Source organism: Empidonax traillii, unplaced genomic scaffold, assembly GCF_003031625.1.
Source record: "Empidonax traillii isolate 1590-97213 ecotype Southwest subspecies unplaced genomic scaffold, ASM303162v1 scaffold115:size2055165, whole genome shotgun sequence".
NCBI classification, from domain to species: domain Eukaryota; kingdom Metazoa; phylum Chordata; class Aves; order Passeriformes; family Tyrannidae; genus Empidonax; species Empidonax traillii.
Genome location: NW_020955308.1, coordinates 66,801 through 86,296, shown reverse-complemented (window position 1 = coordinate 86,296; position 19,496 = coordinate 66,801). Strand labels below are relative to the sequence as shown.

The window sequence follows — 19,496 nt, the reverse complement described above, 5'->3', positions numbered from 1 at the left end:
AGCAGCAGATTCCATCAGAAAAAAAATACAGTTTCAAGGAAATATCCATCTCACCCTAATAAGGTCAGGCTGTGCTTTCATGCAGCTCCATTATTTCATGTATTGTCATTTAGCTGTCTTTTGCTGGATTCAAAATGCCTTCCTCGTTCAGCCACTTAACACCTGCAAACTGCATGGCAAAGCCTCAGGAGCATGTTTCATCCCCACGGCATGGCTAAAAGCACGGCCCATGAATTAGGGTAGCACATATCCAAGCATGTATTGTCACTCTTCCCATTCCCTGCATGCCCCTTCCACTTTGAGTCTGCTTTGGCATTTGCTTGACTTCTCTTTGTGGGTTTTTTTTCCCCCGCTCTGGGCTATTTTTATGTCAAACTATTAAGCTGAGCTAGCTCACTGAATAATCCCAAAGGTACCAGCATCAGTTCAGGGATGGCAGTTGAAGAGTTAGGGAAGGGAGGAAGTGGGAAGAGCAAAGAAATAAGACAACCTCCACTACAGCTAATGGTTAGATTATTAGTACAACGAGTATTGAATCTTGTTAAGAATGGTGAAGATGGTCTTGTGTTTGGTCACAGTCTTTGTGTTTTGCTAAAGTAATTCCCTACCCTGCCCAAAAAAGCAGAGCTCATAATTTAAAACACTGGCATAGAAAGTGGATGTTTGTGTGTATCCAACAGAAAGAGAAGGGAATTCAAACCACCACATGAAATGTACAGCACAGCTATTTTTTCCAGGGCAAGTTGGATGGGGTTCTGAGGAATCTGATCTAGTGGAAGGTGTCCCTGCCCATGGGACAGGGTCTGGAATTAAATGATCTTTAAGGTCTCTTCCACCCCAAACCACCCTATGATTCTATACCTGGCCATGCCAGGGCCCAGCAGCAGCCTACCTGCAGCAGCTCAGAACTCAGCAGGGGCAAATGTATCCACAAGCAGGGGCAAATGTATCCAGAGATACTCCCTAGTAACACATTTGGCTGCTTCTGATTCCAGAGGTGGCCCATACCTGAAGTGCACAAACTTGAATACTAGGAGTACTGACCTAAACACAGATCACAGTCCTACCTGTGATCGCTGCTTTAGGGGCACTGGAGGTAAAGCAATGCAACTGCCTTGCATTACTAAGTTCTCCTGCAATGTATGAGGTAAGACAAAAAAGAAAACACACCAAAACACACAAAAGAAAAATATTTAAGATAAAGTTTCGATGGCTCTTTATTTTTTCCTTCTTTTTTAAAATCAGAAGGTTTTACAGAGCTACAGACCAAATGCATACAGTACTTGCCCAACTTTCAGAGTTTAGAAATAAGTATTTTTAAAAAATGTCAGTTCTCTGCAGAGTTTTGACATCATGTTAAACGAGACAGGGAAGACAAAAATTAAGTGCACTAGTCAGTGATTTAAGGGAACACCCAAACCAGCTATTAGGGGAGACAGACTTGTGAAACCCACATCTGGCTTTCACAGCTGCTTGAGAAACAATCCACATAAGGCTCAGGTCAGCCTGTGGCTGCAGGCTCAGGAGTGGTACCCATCACTACACTGCAGGCAAGCACTTTCCAGATTAGCAGATGGGCACAGCAGGGTCTGGTACAGGATGGCAGGAAGCTCTGACAGACAGATTGCCAGTGAAGAATTTATAGGGGGGATGGTGAAGGTCGATTATCAAAAACGTAACCTTTTGGTTTTTCACAGACATGTTTTTCTCTTAAAGTTCCCACTCAGCAGTTATTCATTACCAGTTTCCTCCTGTTAGAGAAATTACTTGGTCGGCATGGCAACATATTCCCACCATGAATTTCTATCCCTCTGCCTCCTTTCAGCTCCTGAGGACTGAGAGCATCACTGGTCCCTCTTCACCCTTTCATGCCATTACCGCCTACACTCTACTCCTTCACATGGGCTTTTAATTAAATTTCATCTGGCATCCATAGGTGTGCATGGTTATCCTGTTCTCTGGCAAACACGTTTTGCAGGGGAGCTGGGACTGAGCTGTGGTTCAGGAACATACACTCAATATAAACAGCAACTCTTAAACACACAGGAAAAATGGTCAGGGCTCAGTTACTGACCTACATCATGCATCTTTTAGATGAAAAAAAAAATCCTGTTTGGGAGAAAAAGATTTTTCCTTTATTTTAAAATTAGTAAGGCAAATATATTTACTGTTATTACAAAATTTTTAAACACAAAGACAGCTTAGCATAGAACACACTCCAGCTACGCTTCCTGATGTAATTTTCACTCACCAATGGATGACAACAAGAACATTTACCTTTTTAGAGGATTATATGGTTCTAGAAATCATGTGAATGAAAGCAAGTAGCTTACTAAAAAATCAGGGTACACAACAAACAGCAAACCCTGTCTCATACACACATCATATTTGATATAAATTAGTCCTTAGAGAATATTTAAAATTCACTACTTCAGAAAAGCATTCCTTGTTGCAGAACGTATTGAAAATTAGTTTATTAGTAGTTAAAATAAAGCTAAAAACAAGCATTATACCTAAGATGTCATACATTACTGTTCCTTAAAAGGCAAGGACATTTAATCGAGTTGATTTCTTGACTTTTAAACACTTCTAGAGATTATGGTAGCAGTTTTTACAGATTTAAGGTACCTTCATGGTACCCTGGCCCTGAGTCAGTGCCATAAGAAAGTAACAGCAGTCCTTCTGTTCTTAAAAACTGAGCAGATATTTACATTCACTGCTGAACCCTTAATATTCAGCCCCTTTCAAGAACAAGCCCACAGGACGCTTTCCACTGTGGACCACGTACTTCATATTCTGCATATATGACTCGGATTTACTTTATCAGGTTGGATTTTAGGAAGAATTTCCTCACAGAAACTGGTTTAATATTGGAACAGGCTCCCCAGAGAAGTGGTGGAAGTGTTCATCCCTGGAAGTGTTCAAAAAACAAGTAGACATGGCACTTTAGTGCACTTGGTGGTATTAAGTCAAATATTAGACTTGATCTTGAAGGATTTTTCCAGTCTTAATTATTCTATGATACTTTGAGCACCATTTTGTTTATTTTCAGCTCAGGGTTTGCAGACACAAACTTGCAAATATCATTTTAAGAGAAGCTGCAAGTGTTTTTCCATAATCCATTTAAAGCTACCAAATTTCCAGACAAGGCAGCTTACTTTATTGTCTAGCCTTTAATAAATTTTTGATCCTTTTCTGATAACAGTAAGGTCACAATCTACACAGTGAAACTGTGGTGAAACTCCAGAAGTCCTCTTTTTAGGCTAGAAGCATTTATGGAATTTTAACCTATGAATAAATTAATGTTTGGGTATTGAATACTAACAACATTTGTACTTATTTTATGTTAACAGCTGTCTTAAACTGCCTCTTTATCCCATCAATACTATAAAGGGTTATTCAGGAAAAAATAAAATTGAAAAGTTGATAATATCTCATGTCCCTCATATTTAGTCATCCAGCTTAAATCTATTCATGAAAACTAATATGTATAGCAACAAAGGCTACAGACTCAAGCTTCAACAAGCCAAACTACAAACTGTTTTCCAAGAACAGACGTAAGTAATACTTAGGTTTCCACATTGTATTTTTTAAAATTTATTCAGTAAAAATGAATACTATTCAGAAGTCAACCAGAATGTTTTGGCTCCTATTCTATTTCTATGTTATTTTACAAGTTTTTTTATCATGAAAATCAGTACTGTTTTTTGTGCTACATTTGCACAGCATGTTTTAACCTGCGGACCACACAGAAATGTGGATGTTGCAGATCTAACACTTTAATCAATTTGTACCTACATCCAAATCTGTGAAATAACCTGAATTCAGAAGAAAAACTCTTGAAGGTGTTGTAGTTTTTTCCCTTTTTTTTTTTTTTTTCTGGTTTAGAGCACATTCCTGCACATATTTGAACTGCCACAATCACAGGAGAGTTGAGTGGATAGGAGCTTCCCAAATTAATGTTCTGCCATAAAAATCACAGCCCAGACCACTACTACTTCCACAGGGGACGTATTTCTGTTGAAAGCTGTCAATAATGTTAGTACTTTATCTGATTTTGATTCAACAATACAACAGCATATTAGTATAAAAGCCCTAAGTACTCTATTAAACATAAGGTTTATAGTACCATGAAGTTATCACAAAGCATTGTTCCGCAATACCCAGCAGATAACGGAACAAAGCCAAAACCTTCTGTGCATCACAATGTTCTCAACACCATAGTTTCCAGAAACCTCATCATATGGACTCTCTAAAAGTCTGCAACTCTATTCCACTAAGACTAATGGGAAAAATACATCAAGAGTCTGTCACAGGAAATGTTCTTGTTGCCACCACCATCCTCTCATCTTAAGCTCCTACTGTAGTCTCAGGATGGCAGTACAGAGGTGCAAGACAGTTTATGGGTTTACAGGTCAAAACCTACACTACAGCCTCTGATTATCAGGAAAACTGCTGTGGAGCTCAAAGAGCAGTGAAAGTTTGCAAGACTAAAGGTCAGCTTCTGCTCATGTGGTCTCCAGTCTGCACACTGACAGACACCAGGGCAGTATTGCTGTATGCTTGCTTTTTGTTTGTGCTTTCTGTAAGTACATGCCACGAGCTACCATGGTATGGGTGAGAAGAACCTTTCATCAGATACACTGCATTCATTCCAGTGTTCTCATAACTTCCCATATGGAAAAAACAAAATGACCACTGTTCATGTGGAATGAAGAAGAGGTGGAGCGGTGGTAATCAGTAGTAGCTTTGGTGTAATGACCTTTAAGCAATGGGGTTTGAGAACCTGAGGAGAGTGAGGAAACAATGGTAGAAACAAACACCTAGTCCAGATCAGTCTAGACCCTCAGATATAGGAGAGCAGAAAATTTCGGGGAACTAACTGGATCCCATGGGAGGTACCTCCAAAAGGGTCAAAGAGCACGGGTGAACTGGAAGCTCTTTAAGGACATCAAACTGCAAGACTAGTGTATGTAACTACTCAGAAAAGCAAGCATCAGGAGAGCAGTATGGCAGACATGAAAGACATCATGGAACTCCAGCGCAAAAAAGCAGTATAGCAAGAGGAGAAAGCAAAGGATGAACACAGAAATATCACACAGGTATGCAGGGGTAGTGTTGGGAAAGCCAAAGCCCAGGTGGAGCTCAGACTTGCAGGAAGTATCAAAGGCAACAAAAATTTCTACCACTACAGCAGTAAAAGGATGAACAAGGAAAATAAGGGTTGGTGGCTGAAAGGGGTGAGTTATTAACAACGTAAGGCCAAGATACTGTCTTCTCTGCATCAGCCTTCACCTGTATGCCTTCATGCTTACAAACAGGGTTCAAGGTGAAAAACCACCATTTATGAACAAGGACTAAATCCCAGGGACTACCTGAGAAAAAACGAACCCAAACAAGCCCATGGATCCCCCATGCCTCCATGCACAGGTCTTGGGACAGCACACTCCTTCCAGCACCTTCCTCTACTTCCTGTCACTGGTGCTATAAACCATCAGAGATTCCCAATACCTAGAAAAAAGCAAATGGTGCATTCCTCTTCAGAGAAGTCCAGAAGGGTGATCTGAGGCACTACAGACCACTGAGCCTCCCTTCGGTACATGGAAAAATCACAGAATGAGTTCCCTGGGAAAAGACTTCTGGGCACCAAGAAAGAAGGTGAGCAGGAACAATCAGCTTGGATTCACCCAGGATAAAGCATTTGATATCGCTAACTGTACCCAATCATATCTTTCCTGTCTCAGTCAACAGCTGTCCCTCCTCACCAAGAATTTCCTGTTCCACAGTGCAAAACAGAAGCCCTCAACTGGTCTTTCATCAGTTTACACCTTCCTGTTCACAAACAGCTTTTAAGAATTAAAAAATGAAGATCATCGAAGAAATTCTGCAAAGTGAACATAAAAACATTCAGAACCACCAGGTATCCAGTACTTGAGAACTACCAAGCCAGAATATGACCAGGTTGTATCAAAACCATCTATCTGCAAAAAGGTACCAAAGACAGTGGGAAATGTTGTGGAAGGGCACCTACAGTATTCAAAACATACCCAAGCACATCTGTAACCCTGATAGGAGAGGGTGATGCTGCTGTCTTCCAAGGACAAACTGCCATAACTGCTACGGAATTTCCAGTAATTCACCTACTGCAATGACATAAGCTGCACATGAAGTGTCACAGAAGAAGATCAAAGCCAAAGTCAGTCTTGGTATCAATATCATCTCTAGTATACATTATGAAAGTAGGAAATGAGCTACAAAGGACAACAGAGCCAATGGAGGCAGGATGCATGTGACATCTGCATGGCTGATGTTCCCCCTAGGTACAAAGGGAATGAAGGTATTTGGAGGAGACAGGGATGGGGATGCTGATCTATCTTTTCCATGAGCAACATTCACTTGGGAAGACCACTTATCCTTCTTCCATTGCATTCCCAGCACCCCTCCTCTTCCATGTGCCCTACCCACCCCCATGAGCTGGGTCTTACTATCCTTGTTGGCCTGGGCTCTGTCCTTGGGCAATGGTGAGCATGAACAGCGACCTGTGCAGGAAGGGGAGGACAAACACCACCTCCTGTTGCTGCTGGATTTTTTTGCCTATGGTTTCTATGGTTTTCTGGTATGTTTAAGTGATGCAATCAAGTAATAACATCTGTAAAAAAATATTTGTGAAAACAGACAGCCCCTAAATAACCATTTATTAAATACTCATTTCCAAGTGTGAATGGGGCTGGGTGGAGGAGATTGAGAAGAAAAGGAATTCAAAAAATCTTAAAAAAAAAAATCAAGGAAACAGAAACCTTAAAGTAATTTATGTAAGAGCTCATCTCCACAGGGAGAAATAAGGAAAAAAGCCAATGAGGCTAAAAAATACATACAGTTCTTTCAGTACTTCCCCAGCAGGATACAGAACAAGAGTAAAATATACACTAAAAAGATTATTTATAAGGCAATCTCTAATAGAAAAGAAAAGCTAACAGAACATCAACAAACAAGTGAAAACTATAAGGAATCCCTTCTCATAACAACCAACAAGGACTAAAATAATTTTGATACTATCAAAAGAGCATTTGTCTCATGCTGCTGAAGTGTTCTGTGATACTATAAATTATTTAGTTATACTGGCTTATGCTTATTTTTCTTAGGCTAGTTGACATATAATAAAAATACAGTAACAATGCACACTTACACAATACTTCTCATTTCAAGTGTCCATAAAGAAATAAAGTATAGCAATTATCCAACTGAGAACCAGGAATATAGAAGATTTCATTTCACTCTGAGCCAAAACAAAGGGAAAGGACAAGAGCCCAGTCACTTCCATTTCTCTTCCACTCTGAACGTACCAATGTGTCCTGCTGAACAAAATGCAGACTGCCATAATGAACTGACTACTCTAATGAGCACTAAAACAAACAAAAAAATTCCATTAAACTTACTGGTGAGTAGAACAAGATGAAATGTAATGATTAACTTCTCTCCTACCTAAATAATGTAAAGATTTTGTGACTCACAATTATTTCACCAAGACATTTCAATGGAAAACATTTTAAATAAGGAACTCTAAACCACAAAGAAGTTGTTGTGCATCAGCAGGTCAGCACTATCCATCCATATACCTAATCATAGATGGAGGTAAATGTGAGGTAAATCAAAGCAGCTTTCTCGTTAATAAAAGCAGGATTACCTAACTCACTCTCCTCAGTTTCTTAATAGGAACAGAGGGACTATGATTGCAACCTACTGAATTTCACTGCAGTTGCAACCTGAATTGAACTTCAGATGTCCAATCAGGTAAATCACCAGATGAGAAGAAGGTAACTGCTTTTATACGCCGATAATTGTTTTGCATGAAATCTAAAACGCACATTACTGTATCTTAGAATTGCACTGCACTGTGACATGAAACAACAAAGACCTGTGATGAGTTTCGAGGCAGAAGTGCAACAGGATTTTAGAATGCATTGCTGTATACCAGCTGATACATGGCACGCTCTGAGTTTCCGTGACTACAGCATTAATACCCTTCTGGCAGGACGTATATGAGCAAAAATCCATACCTGACTAGTTCCTTACTTAGGATTGCAAACTCAATCGAAATTACAGTTAAACTATGAATACTGAATTTCCCAAAGAATGAATATGAAATAAAATGAACATGCAGCACACACAAGAGTCATTGGAACTGGGGTTATCAGGAGGAATTACATTAATTGTAGATATTTTGATAGTTGAAAATTTTTCTTCCTTTCGTTTATTTGTTTGGGGTTTGGTTTTGGTTTTGCTTCATTTTGTTACATTTTCATTTATTTCTTTAGTGTGGTAATGGAAATTCCGACTTTTTGCATTTTTATAAAAGAATCAATTTTCAACCTAAAATGTGGATTTAGAAATTCATAGTAACCGACAGATCCATGGCTTGTATGTATCATGCTTGTTTTTCTTTATGCCTAGTTTCTCAACTGCATAAATCTTAAAGGAGATTCCCATCATAAACTCCGGCTGGAGAGCAAGCTGAGAGATCATACATCATCAAAAAAGCAGACTGGCTTGAAGGTGAGCTCGCAAAATAATTGACTGGGGATAGAAGGCAACCAAACTATAATCTCAGTATGCACTTCAGTACTATGCTCAAATCAAAGGGTTGACTTTCCTTCTTCCAAACCCAACATTATTTTTTCAGTCCATATAAGCACATAAAACTTATCAATTCATGTATTTAATATATGATACATCGTGTAACTGTGATTTTTCTATAGAACTGTAACAATATTAAGCCATGTTAATTTCTGGGTAATATCCTAGATTCTCTTTGAAACTTTCTCCAGCCTTCCAGATAAAATATCCTTTTCCCCTACCAAATACATTTTCATAAAACATAATTTTCTAGTAAGTTAAATCATCTTCTTATTGCCCTTCCACCACTATAGATATAGGAAATCTCTTTTATGCATGGCACTGTTGGCTAAACACAAGCTGTTTATAGCAGAGATCTTCCTCTGCATCACTTCTTTACACTTGCTGCTAAATTCCAAATACACACAATCACTATTTTCTGAAGATGGCCATTAAAACATTGTCTAACCTTCTGACTGATTAAACCAAGATACCCAGGGACCATCCTTTATTGGTACAGTGCCTCACACAATTAAGTCCTCCCACACAACTGAAAATGCCCCTGTTCCTCACATACATACAACAAATGATACCGACAGAACAAGGAGCACATTCCCTGCTGTGCTCTGTAACAGCAAACTTTGCTGCCTGGGAAAGGAAAGCAATGGCAGACAGTGGTCAGTAAATTAAGTCTCAGAGGATCTGGGATCCTCCTCTTAGTGTGAACTTCAGACAGCATCATACATCTTACAAACCCACCTGCATTTTCTGACTGCAAGTTTGGTTAATTTGGCAAAACAACTGCCTGGCAAGTATTCTCACTGAGCTAGTTAAGCTATCATTTCTTATTGGACGTAAATCTATTGCCTTTCTATTGGACTTTTGGGTCTCCCTGGAGGGAGAAAAACAAAACAAACCCAACCAATCAACCAAACAAACAAAAAAACCCAAAAAATTAAAACAAAACAAAACAAAAAAAAACCCACAAACCAAACAAGGAAACCACACCTACAACCATGATAAAACCCCTTGGCTCTCTACACAGGAGCTGACTTTAAAAGGAGTAAGGAACATGTGAAATACTGAAAATAGGCAGTGTTCATCAAGGCAGCGGTGCAGAGACATGCCCAGAATAGGCTGTTTGGGTCCCAGAAGTAGTAAAGATGTCTCAGGACACAGTTTCAGATACAGTTCACCAGTCCCAATTACACGGCCCTGTCAAAAACAGCCCCATGATCTTCTTCACCTTTCCCCTCTCCACAGAATAGAGGATATCCATGATTTCCAAATAGTGCGACTTGCAAAACAAACAGAGCCATTCCCTTTCTCCTTTTGGATTAGGTTTCTCTTGGATCAGTGACTGGCTGACCCTACTCTCCCCAGTGTCATTGAGTCACCGGCAGTGGATCCAGCAGGAACGCCAGGATTACAGCAGAATTGTAGGAGTGGGCTTCCTTTTATTCTTCATGCAAGCTTCCACTCAATGTGAAACAGCACCAGTATTTATCATCTCATGAAGCAGTGCAAGGAAACAAGGCTGTATCTCCTTAGGTACATCTCACATAGCTTTGCATCATGCCCTGTAGGTTATGTGTCCTTACTGGTTTTGGAGTCAGATCCTGATCTCTTTCAGAAAAATATTCCATATTTATGACTGCAAAGCAACTAATGAATCATATCAGGTGTGTTCCTAACATCTCAATAACACTCAATAACACTCTTAAAACAGCTATTGTAAGAGAAAGAAAACCAAAAGAAAATAAGAAGGGCTCTCTTTGCAGAAGAGTTTGATACATGTGCACTGTCCACATGCCATTTGTTTCCCCAAATCACTCATTTTAAACATTAATTCAGGGAAATTCAGGGGGAAAAAAATTATCTGAATGAAGCAGAGATTCACAAATTACAACAGCAAATACTAGAAGTGCTCCTTCTTCTGCTAATACAAAGAATGTACATAAGCTGAATGAATCACGGCAAAACAGCTTCCCATATAGTCATGGAGCAAGCTTTGCTATTGAGGCTACACTCAACTGAATCTGAATAGGTATTTTTGGAAATCTTTAAAAATAAAACAGATTTATGTTCCTATTACCCAGGCTGAGGTAGAACATGTTTATGTATATAACGACATAAGAATGAATGGCATTCTTGAGATATGAGACAACAAGATAATTTTGCTGGAGATGAAAGACACAGAGAACAATATTGGTCTGTTAAAGGGTTTTGTCATTTTACCCATTTCTTTTCATAATTCAGTCATGATAAGGGATTGGAACGGAGGCAGATCAAGAAGAATTAGGAGGAGAATTCATAGTAAGATATATAATCTACTAGTAATTTTAGAGGACAAAATGCAGGCAAAGAAACAGATGAGACTGCAGATCTGGAAACAAAAAGACTGATGAAAATTAGCGGTTCATTATCCTCTCTATTTGAGGATTAATTGCGGGACATAAGTCCCACATTTATACCTCCTTTTAACAAACCCTTATGGCCGCACTCAGCAAATATATCAGAAAGTACTCTTTAACACATCTAAATCAGACACATTTACCAGTTTTTAGAAACTGGGCAAAATCCTGCAACAACCAAGAAGACTTTCAGACTTCATGCTGAAGCCAACCAACACTATCCACCCTAACTTCTTGACAGTAGCCACCAGCTAATAAATTCACTGCCCAGTCTCTATTATCGATTAAACTAATCCAGACTCTGTACATTTTTACAGTGAGAAGTATTACTTCTCAAAATAGTTTTTGGCACAGCCAAAGGCCGAAGATTTTTTTTTTTTCCTGCTGAAGAACCCCATTTCCAGCCTCATGGGATGGGAACACCTTCTGCACGCCCTTTTCTGAAGCTGGTAACTGACAGACAAAGGTTTTACCGCAGACTGAAAGATCTAAAGCCGTAGGTCACTGGAGGATATTAAATGATAAGCAAATTCACATTTCTAAAGTAATTCTACCAATTTATTAGCAATGCTAGCTCCTGTTCCACAGTAGGGGAGATAATAACGAAGCCTTGTTAAAGGGCAATGTGATATCTTTTATGTAATGTCTTTTTTTTCATTTGTGATAAAGTCATTAAAGCAGCACTGTGTCTTCCTGAAGACTCAAACAATAGTCTGCATTAAATCTCCTGTGCAAAATTAAGGATAGTAGTTCACTGGAAAAATAAGCATCTGTTCTGGCTAATGCTGATGGCCTTCTAAAAATCATTAAACTATTCTAAATTGGCAACGATAAAACAATGCAGAACTGTTTTAACTTTTTCCAAAGCAAAGAGAAAAATCCATTTCCCTTGTAAATACTTCTTTGTTCCAAATCTGCCTAGTAACCTTTATCTCATAAGGCATGTCTCCCTTATGGACTGCCTAAATCCCATTCTCCCACAGTGATCTAACTTGAACTCAGTGTCCTTTAAATCTGGGTTGGTAAAGGTTTGTCTTCACTGCATCGACACAGGCTGCAGTTCCGGAGTCCTGCCCACCTGTTCTCTAGTCACAGGCTCCAAAGATCTGGTGTACGGGGGAGAGCTGAAATGTCAGCTCCAATTTCTTTTCAGCCTCAGCTAGAGACTGGGCTGCTTTGCAGTAGCTTGCAGTTTCATTCTCCCCAGGATACCATAAAACCTCAGCTGGACTACATTTTTTTTTCCTTTTAATCCTTCTGCTGTACTGCATTTTCAATCCACCTTCACTTGGTCTAGATATGTAACACTTGTGCAGTAGAAACTTTTTAGGGGTATCAACCCAGGTTTGGGCACAGAGCACCCAAACACAAACTGTGAAACAAAACTAAGTGTCTCCTAATAAGAAAGTTAAACATCCCATAGGTCATGCATAATGCACAAATTGTAGGGAAGAACCTCACATTCTACTTAACTCCTCTTGTAAAAAAGACTGAAGACTCAAACAGGAAAACCAGAAATATAATGGACTGATTGCCTGGCTTGGTATCCAATAAAGCAGAAAATGCTAGTCTCTGCGGAACGATTTGCTCTGTCCTGGTTCTCATCTACATCATGGGTGATCTTCTACCATCACCACATGTAGTCAAGAGACAATAGGTGGTGAAGATCAAGTCACCCAGAGCATCCCAGGGAAGATGAATTTCTGGTTGATGAAACACACACAGGCAGACAGTGCATATTTCACCACAGCTGTATGCCACAAAAGGTAAGTGAAAAATTAACTTAAGGTTAAAACCTGGTAGTTTTTTTCCTCCTACTGCAATTCCATTTTAGTGGAGTAGGTGTAAAAGGAAAATTAATGTTCTTTCCTTTCAAGATTCTTTTATTTCTATGTTGTCCAGCTTTTGCAGTGCTCATTGTTCACTTCACCAAGATTGCTAAGCAGGGGTATTTCTACTAATCGAGTCAATAGATTGATGGATTACTTGTTCACAAACTATGAGGAGCCACATTAATTGCAAAAAAAGGCTTTTAATAAAGTTCTAGGATAAACACATCATTTCATAATTAAACTCATTAATTTATCAAATAAATCTGTTAAGTAAACTGAAACCTTAAAGTAACAATGGACTTAGACCCTGTGATCATGCCATATGCTGAAGTAATTCACCAAGCCAGCATGGTACACGTAACATCATTATGTCAACTACCACTTGAAGCAGAAATGTAGGGCATTGCTCATCTCCTTGTGGTCTTGAACCCAAACTCAGAATCACAGACTCCCACTCTTTTTCAGTAATCCAGTGCTGGCATCATGTGTCTTCAGAGAAAATCTTCAGACCTCTGCCTCACCAACAGCAGTAATGCACAAGACACCCCAGGAACATGAAGGCGATGGGACGCACTGGCACTCGAGTGAGATTCAATCCCGCACCAGCCTGATATCCCTCCAGGCACTCAGGCTTGCCTCCATGCAGTCACTGCCCACAGTGTGATTAGACCCTCCTCTGCTGGCTGCTCTCCCATCAAAGAATCATAGAATCATTTAGATTGGAAAAGACCTCCAAGATCCTCCAGCCCAACCTTTGACAGATCACCACCTTGTCAACTAGACCACAGAACCAGGTATACCAGATCCAGTCATTTCTTGAACCCTTTCAGGGGCGGTGACTCTGCCACTTCCCTAGGCAGTCCATTCCAGTGCTTGACAACCCTTCTGGTGAAGAAATTCTTCCTGATGTCCAATCTGGACCTCCTCTGACACAGCTTGAGGCCATTTCCTCTTGTCCTGTCACTAGTCACCTGGGAGAAGAGACCAACCCCTACCTGGCTACAACCTCCATTCAGGTATTTGTAGAGAGATATAAGGTCTCCCACAAGCCTCTTTTTCTCCAGGCTAGACAACCACAGCTCCCTCAGCTGTTCTTCATATGATTTACTCTCTAGACCCTTCCCCAGCTCCATTGCCCTTCTTCAGATACACTCCAGTAACTCAACCTCCATGTCTTTCTTGAAGTGAGGAGCCCAGAATCGGACACAATACTTGAGCTACAACCTCACTACTGCCAAGGCTGCAAGAGCCGGGACTGTAGGATGCACCAGCTCGGTGTCCCATGCCGTTCTGCATGCACGCATGGCCAAACAATATCAAAATTCCCCCAGTAAGGTCCTTTCTGTGAATCCCACCCTGGAGCTCATGAACCACAAGGAACAGGTAACCAAGGCACAACTACAGAGGAAACATCTTTTCTGACTGACATATTCACGTGTTTTGCAGGGAAGCATTCAATATACCTACAAGGAACAAGCACATATCCTTGGAATCCACAATCGATTTAATCTCAGTTTCAAGAAAGTTTTGTGGTAATTGCCTTTTTAATGCTCATCACCATTAACACAGAAGACTCATCAAGACCAGGCTACTTAGCTATCACATGTGACAGTCTCCCACAGTGAAAGAGCAACCTGAGGAGCAACCCCACTCTCTTCATCATATATTGTACAGTCTGGTCCCCAAAGGGCTAAGCGAAACCCTCACACAGCACCACAATGGAGTTTTTCTGTTGCCACTGGAAAAGCGCTGGAAGCTGATGTTGGATAAAGCCAGATTAAAAACGAGGTGTGTGCTTTCAGAAGCACAGGTAATTACTAGCATAGCTGTGAAGGTCCTTCATCATGATCCATTTTTAAATCAAGATGATGTTTGTTTGAAATATGGGCCCAGATTTAAACAGGAAGCAATTCAAAGCAGTCCCATAGCCCTTCTAAGATAATAGCATCACAAAGCTTCATTAGCATAGCATGACAACTCAGCACTCTCTGATTCTGACAGCTCAGCACTTACCATCCTGGTCAAGGGCCACTGGTGTTTCAGACCCTATTTCTTCCACTCCACAACTGACAGAGCCTTCATGATCCCCCAGCCACACATGAAACTTTTTTTTTTTCATAACCCTTAAACCATGCCTCACTTTTGCCCTTGCAGCAAACCTAGAGCCAAGAGTAGATACCAAGTAAGAACAGCAAAAAACCCAGATGTCTTTCTATGGGGTTTTGCAAAAGTTTGTCTGGTGTTCAGTGATGAAGCTTTGGCTTTCTGAACACTCAAAATGTTATCTTAGTTTGCAAATTTTCAAAGTAGCAATCACACCTCCCAGTACGCACATATGCTGCAATGGAGGTACAACTCTCGGGACTTCGGGCACTATAAACAATGCACGCAGACACCACAATTTCCAATTCATACTACTGGGATCACACTTTAGTTCTCACTCGGTGCTTCCCAGTTATGATATTCATCTTCCAAACAGCTCCACGTGCTGTTTTTGGTAATCACATCCTTCAAACACTTGTCCCTGTTATGTATACCAACATCTACATATTCAAAACAGTCTCTAAAGCACATGCTAAACATCTGTTTCAACCAGCTCTCTTCAGAGTTTAAGCTGTTTGCTGGAAAACTGCCATCCTAATGGCCAGCTCCTCTGTTAGTGAACTGGAGAATTCATTTTGTATTTATTGATTGTTCCCTAATGAAGAGTCATAAAGGTGCCAGAGACTCTTGACCAGACACTACTTAATTAGTACCAAAGTGCATAAAATCCCAAATCAAACCAAGCTCTTTGTCCAACAGCTCAGTCACTGGAAAAAAGTGACATCATTTTCTGCTAATACAGAAGTCCATAAAATTTTATTAAAGAACTCTAAGGAAATTAAAAAACTATATAGGTCATTTATTTCCTTCCCCAGTTCCTAAGACACCAAATAAGGTCTTCCAGAATCAAATAACACTTTGCTAAAGGAAGTATTCTTCATAAAGGACGAAGCAATATGTATCATCCACAGAATTTAATTTTAAACTAAACAAAGGCAAATACCAGTGAAACTTTTGTCTTATGAACACTACAGAGAAACGTTTCTGTTACATACAAAGACATGATGCAAAGCATCCAGAAGATAATAAAAATTACCTCTAATGGATCTGTCTTTACATCATTGTGGCTCATACAACAGTTAAATTTTTATATTCCCTCAAACTACACTGTATTGGAATATTTTCTGAGGGTACTTGCTCTCAAAAAGGCAGAGGTGAGCAAAAACTCAATTAAATATCAAGCTTTTTTTCTCTCAAACTTATAGCCTCAAAAACACCCTGAATCACTGGTATTTCCTTACAAGTGTTTCAAATTAAGTCATCCTGAAAGTTAATTCCCTCTCTTCCATATATTTTTAATTCTCAATTAAATAACTGAGAAAATAGCAGGAAGTGAAAAGACAACAGAAGGAGGAAAAAGCCCATCCCTAAATGGTAACAGCATTGCGGCTTGTTGAAGGCACCTGTCTTCAGATTAGTAATGTAGCGTGGATTCTCTGGGATAATGCAAGATATACACAAGGAAACAAATTGTCATAAAACAAAATCCATTTAATACATACCCCCTCACAGTAATCTACAATTCCTGATGTAAGTATTACCACATATGCAAGAAAATACCCTGCCATTTTCCTAAAACCTATCACTCCAATGCCAAGTTCTGCAAAAAAATTCAAAGTCCTATTGATGATCTGCCCCGTATTCAGCAGCTGACATGATACCAGCTTTAACCATCTGAAGGTTCTAGTCCTCCTACCTTAATGATAAACAAGTATATTTCACCACAGAGGGAGCAGGTTTGCGCAAACAGAAAACAGAGTAGGACAAGCAAAGGTTGAAACAAAAGCAAATATCCCAAGAAGGCAGAATAGCAAATATACTTATGTGGACTTCCCAGACATAAGAATTTGGCTTCTTTACTGCAAGCCATTCTTTTTTCCTTGTTTTTGTTTGGTTGGTTTTTTAACTGCACCTTTTTATAGTTATAAAATTATACCACTGTCCCAGCTATCCCACATAATTTTGGTAGGTCTTCTGCAGAGTTTTGTTCTAGATCTCACCAGTACAATTCCCAAGAAAACAAGCTCCAGAACAGTGAAAATAAAGAAAAACATAGAAAAGAAAATGGGAGCTAACCACAGAGAAGCTGGGGAAGAGTCACCAGAGTGAGGTTACACAAACCTCTTCTTACCCCTTGCTCAGATTCCAGCAGCTCTGTTTTGACTCTGACTGCCGGCATCCCATCAAGCATTAACATTCTGTTCTCAAGGGCGCTGATGTCCTAAGACAAAAAAGGACAAGGTTAATTAAAAAAAAATAAAAACTAAGAAAACCTTGTTTTAATTCACTGGTTTAAAGTTCTATGATACTATACAAGTAAGTTTCTTTTAGTGAATGGAAATAAAGTTAATGGAGATATAATAGTTATTTCAAGGAGGAGCTGCCAAGTTAAAAAAGTAAATTATACTTTCAGTTACCCTTAAAAGAGAACTCCGTCTCTGTAAACAATACGGGAAAATCATCTCCAATTACTATTTTGTAATTTGAAATTAATCATACAGGTGCACATATATTAGTTCCTTGTTTTAGAACTGGAAAAGAGAGCAGTGCTGTCAAATCATTTGAAGTTTTTGGAGTATACTTAGGTATAGGTGATTTGAATCAAAACGTTTGTACTTTTGTATTACCTGGAGAAAGCATACGTTTGAGTTCAGAGAAGTTACAGTGAAAGCCTGCACACAGACACATTATAAATGAACACAACTCATATTTCTTATCATTCATTGTGTTTTAAAGTTATCAGCATTTATCAATGAAAATCTCCACACACTCACCCTGACACAAGACAGAGAAAAAAACATGTTAAAAATATGCACTGCCCATGTGGTAATGGGCAACATATGCCAAGAGCTTCAAGCTGAAGAAAGATTTGCAGAACTGTGCTTCCCTCAATCAACACCCCCTCTGTGAAAGTCTCATCGTGCTGTTGCTGAAGCAGTTTATGGAGATTTACAAAACTTCTCATGCCTTCAGTTCAAGCACCATCTCAACCTGAGTCAATTTTTTACTCCAGTTAGGGCTCAATGATGGTGTCTGAAAGCAAGTACCTTCAGCTGCCATTTAGTTTGGATAACACATACACAATAAAAGCCATTTTATCCTTCAAGCTAGAATCTAACCTTACAAATCCAGACACCTTGGGTCAGTGGTACAGAAACACAGCTATTTTTCAAACAGCGAAACTACACTTACAAGTGACTCGTTCACAGTCAGTTATTTTCATGCAGCCCTGTTTGGAAGTCAGCACTCTAAACTGGAAACTCACTTCTGCTCTGTTACCTCGTACTCCTTGGTAACTGCACTGTAATAGAAAAACCCCCACTTTTTCCCTGTGTTTCACGAGCAGTAGATCTGTTCAGCACTGTGTCATGCCATTATTCATAAGGACTATGTTCATAGCCCTGTTTCTTATCATGGTTTCTGCAGAGGAATTTTAAGGAAAATGCTCTGTCCTAATGGAGCTTCCAAAACACATTTTTAAAATTTAAATTACTTTAAACATTTCCTTTTTTCCTGATACACCTCACCCAAGGACCTTCATTTTCAGGGATATAAGCACTGCAGAAGCTGTTTATTTTTGTATTTATTGTAATTTAAATAACATGTTGAAAATGTTATTTAATCAGGGAAACTGATATGCCCATGCTCCAACATGGTGCCATGAGCAGAAGCAAATGACCTGTTTAAAATCCCAGTTGCACTCTCTTTGAACCCTGCATGGTTAGATACTAAAAGGCAGGCAGGAACTCAGTAATGAGGCAGATAAGCAAATGCAATCTCTATTTTTTTTTCCTTTAAAAGTAGATTTAGGTAACTGATAAAAAGCTCTAAATGCCTAAGTTATAAAATTTCAGATCAAGTAAGTAATTTTCAGCAGAACACCTCTGCATTCAAAGATATGTGAATGAAGGGCAATCAAGCTATTGAGACGACCCAGTTCATGCTATGCTTCTTCTGTGTATCTACTGTACTTTTTAAACTTGACAAAACAGGAAGAATAAAAAAAGTTCTTCATACGTCTTTTGAGCAAATAATTTTGTGCAACTTGATCCTTATTCAGTGTTTGAGGCATGAGGTGGACAAAAATCAGGATGCCACAAAGAAGCTGGATGAAATTGCTCTTGGCTTTACATCCTTCTTCCCAGGAAATACAGTGCACTGTTTACTTATTAGCAGTAGGTCTCAGGTGTCACTGAGCTCCTCTGTGGGGTGAAGAAGGCAAGACCAAGCGTGGCATTCCTGGCTCCCCCAGTGCCTATTCTGCAAGTAGAGCAGTTCCTCTATTTCTTGTAAAAACTGTAGTTGAGTTTTACAGCAAGATCAGGAATATACCATCATGAAGCATCCCTTAGGCTGTTTAGCTCATAGACAAGGAAGAATGAACTGATATTGCATCATGTCCCTGAGGAAGTCTTACCCGCCTGAGCGAAGGGACAAGGCCAGCTCACACAGGAGGCACAGGCTGAAGGAGGGGGGGAAGACAAAGCGCCACAGAGGAAAGGCAGGTTTAATGAACTGTTAGAATCTGATTAGA

General features: G+C 39.6%; 1 protein-coding gene across 4 annotated transcripts in view; it reads right to left on the bottom strand.

The window, feature by feature from the left end:
• KLF12 (Kruppel like factor 12) overlaps window positions 1-19,496 on the bottom strand; it is a 183,740-nt gene that overhangs the window by 119,405 nt on the left and 44,839 nt on the right. For all 4 annotated transcript variants that reach the window (XM_027882954.1, XM_027882956.1, XM_027882957.1 and 1 more), the window contains exon 3: window positions 17,094-17,183. In XM_027882954.1, the coding sequence (XP_027738755.1) occupies window positions 17,094-17,183 (90 nt within the window). The remainder of the gene's footprint in view (window positions 1-17,093; window positions 17,184-19,496) is intronic.